This window comes from Gloeophyllum trabeum (assembly GCF_000344685.1).
Source record: "Gloeophyllum trabeum ATCC 11539 unplaced genomic scaffold GLOTRscaffold_00094, whole genome shotgun sequence".
In the NCBI taxonomy this organism is placed as follows: domain Eukaryota; kingdom Fungi; phylum Basidiomycota; class Agaricomycetes; order Gloeophyllales; family Gloeophyllaceae; genus Gloeophyllum; species Gloeophyllum trabeum.
In genome coordinates, this window is record NW_006920503.1 from 3,605 (window position 1) to 5,967 (window position 2,363).

The 2,363-nt window shown below is 55.2% G+C and overlaps 1 protein-coding gene across 1 annotated transcript; it reads right to left on the bottom strand.

Annotated features, from left to right (window-relative positions):
* Positions 1-1,935, bottom strand: GLOTRDRAFT_25033 (uncharacterized protein; the record flags this gene model as incomplete). The annotated part of the gene is made up of 1 exon (XM_007873312.1): positions 1-1,935. A coding segment is annotated over one exon (1,935 nt), but the record flags the coding sequence as incomplete, so codon positions are not given.
* Positions 1,936-2,363: the final 428 nt, after the last annotated feature.

A 2,363-nucleotide genomic window follows, 5' to 3' on the forward strand; every position in this document is an offset into this window, starting at 1 on the left:
CTGAATGGTGGGATCGTACTGAAGTCCTAGAGAATGGCAAACTGCTTCCGACATTGCGACGATTTGGGAACCTGGATCTAAAATTGCCTCGACCTTCTCCTGGTTGTCTATGAGCCCCATAATGGACCGCAGAGCATGCGACTCCTTGGCCACGACCAACTGCTTCGGCGTCTCCCCCGGACCTAAACTTCGGAGATAAATCTCATAGGGGTCGGGCACCACCAACACTCCAGGACGGATCGAACTACCGCTGTGAATTAATTGCTCCACGTCCGGCAACTCCGGACCATCGTCTTCGTCCTCCACTTCCTGTATAGTGGCTTGGAGTCGAACAGCGGGCGGCGCGGGCACTTTCTTGGGTGTTACAATGTCCCTATATTTCGCTCGGACTTCCGGAGCGATGGATAATAATTCCTCAGAGGTCAACGAAATATTCGGAGTCTTGAGCGACCGCTCAAACACCAGGTCCGAGATGCGAGGATTATAGACAGGGGCCTGCGTGCGGTAGGCTGGCTCCTTGGCTTGTGACGCGTCTGCTGCTTGAGCCGAGCCTTTTTTGACACTCCGGGGAATTGCCTGCCTAGGCCTGTTGACGTCCCTTGCATCGGCGAATGGATGGATTGGTCCCTCTGACATGTGAGGTGGGGACTCTCGGTTTATTGCCGGCCGCACTGCTTCGGCCACTGGCTGTTCTCGTACCGGTTGACTCTTGGCTCTAGAGGGTGCGGGACCTGTCGGACCAACTCCGGACTCCTTGGAGGGGTTGGAAGACCTATTCGGAGGAGGAACGTAGACTCCGTCAAACACCTGCTTTCCTTTCCCTCTCAACGCAAATAATTCCCGCTCCAAGGCCTCGATTCGCTCCTGCTGGTCCAAGTGGAACATGTCTGTGGTCTTTGGGGCCGCCGACGCTCGCACCTCCTCCCATAGCATCATATCCAATAAATGGACACTTGTCTGCCCAGGGTTCTGGCGGTGCCACTCTAATATGCGGTCCCTCATCGTCGCTCCTGGCATAGACCTTGAGACCATCGCTCCGCTCGGCAGAACCACTTGTCCCTCCGCGTTCCGCTTGCACCGACCGGCCCTAATATCCTCCTCGACCTTGGGACACCTCCGGATCGAGTGGTCGCTCTCCCCGCAATAAATGCAGTGGTAATTCATGGGGGCAGGTCTGTTGGACGTCGCAGGGGCCATCGCAGCGTTCTGCTGAACCGCGGCTACTAGAGCTTGACTGATGGATTTTGTGATGACCTCCACCAATGATGATAGGTCCTCCGTCTTCACCACTGGTGCGCTCGGAGCACTCCGAGATGGCTCCGCATGCTTCTCTGTGGTTCCTATGGCCGACGTTCCATAAAGAATAAACTCCGCCGCCTTGTAAACCTCGTCTACGTTGTACGGAGTGTCCGGTTGATGGTCTATGTCCTTAATCTGGAGGCGCCTGAATATTTTGTTCCATAACTCTGGCTGAAACCCTCGCTGGAATGCCCTCCCCTGCTCTCGAACGGAAATGATGTCGTTCTTGCGCAGGTATCGAGTGATAAGCAGAAAATCGCGATGGAATGCCGCTAAGTCCGCCAAATTGTGGATGCCCACACGCTGCCTTTCCCCTACTACACGGTCCATATCCCCGACGCTATATCTCTGGTCCTCCTTAACGGCTGGGTATAACGCCAAGACCGCTCCCTTGAAGTCCTCGAAGCTCTTGGAGTCGTCCGAAAATTCCGGGACGCCTTTCCATAGCTCCTCCTCATACATAGGCACATATTTCACCACTACCGCCTTTTTTGTTGCTTCATTCGGGACCGCATTTGGATGAGCGGCAAATAAGTCCGCCAGGTCCTCGAAATAGCGAAGTAGGGTCCGCGGCTGTTCCGGATCGAAGCGAGGTGCGTGCTTGTCGTAGCGAGAGGGTAGAGTGTCCGACATTGTGACAGTACCGATGGGAGGCGGCTGAATTAACTCCGGAGTGCTGATATTGTTGGAGGGAATTTCGACGAGGCCGGACGATGATGAGGGAATGGACTCTGAGTGTATTGGCGATGGGATAAATGGATGGGAAACGTTAAGGGCTCCGGACTCCGGGTTAGACACTGCGCGATGGCGGCTTTGGAGGGTTTCTCGAAGGGGAATGTCTGGGCTGTCTGGCTCCTCGGCGGAAGGTGGAACCGGATCGACTGCAGCAGCTGCGGCTAACGCTAATTGCCTAGTGTGGCTACGAAGACGTCGAGGAGATGGCAGGGTGACTGGGATATATTCTGGGTCCTGCACTCCAATAAGGTTCCTAAGCGATAGGACAGCGGATAAGGTGTCGCCTTCGTCTAAGCGACGATTGGCTTCCTCGAAGAGTCAGGATAACT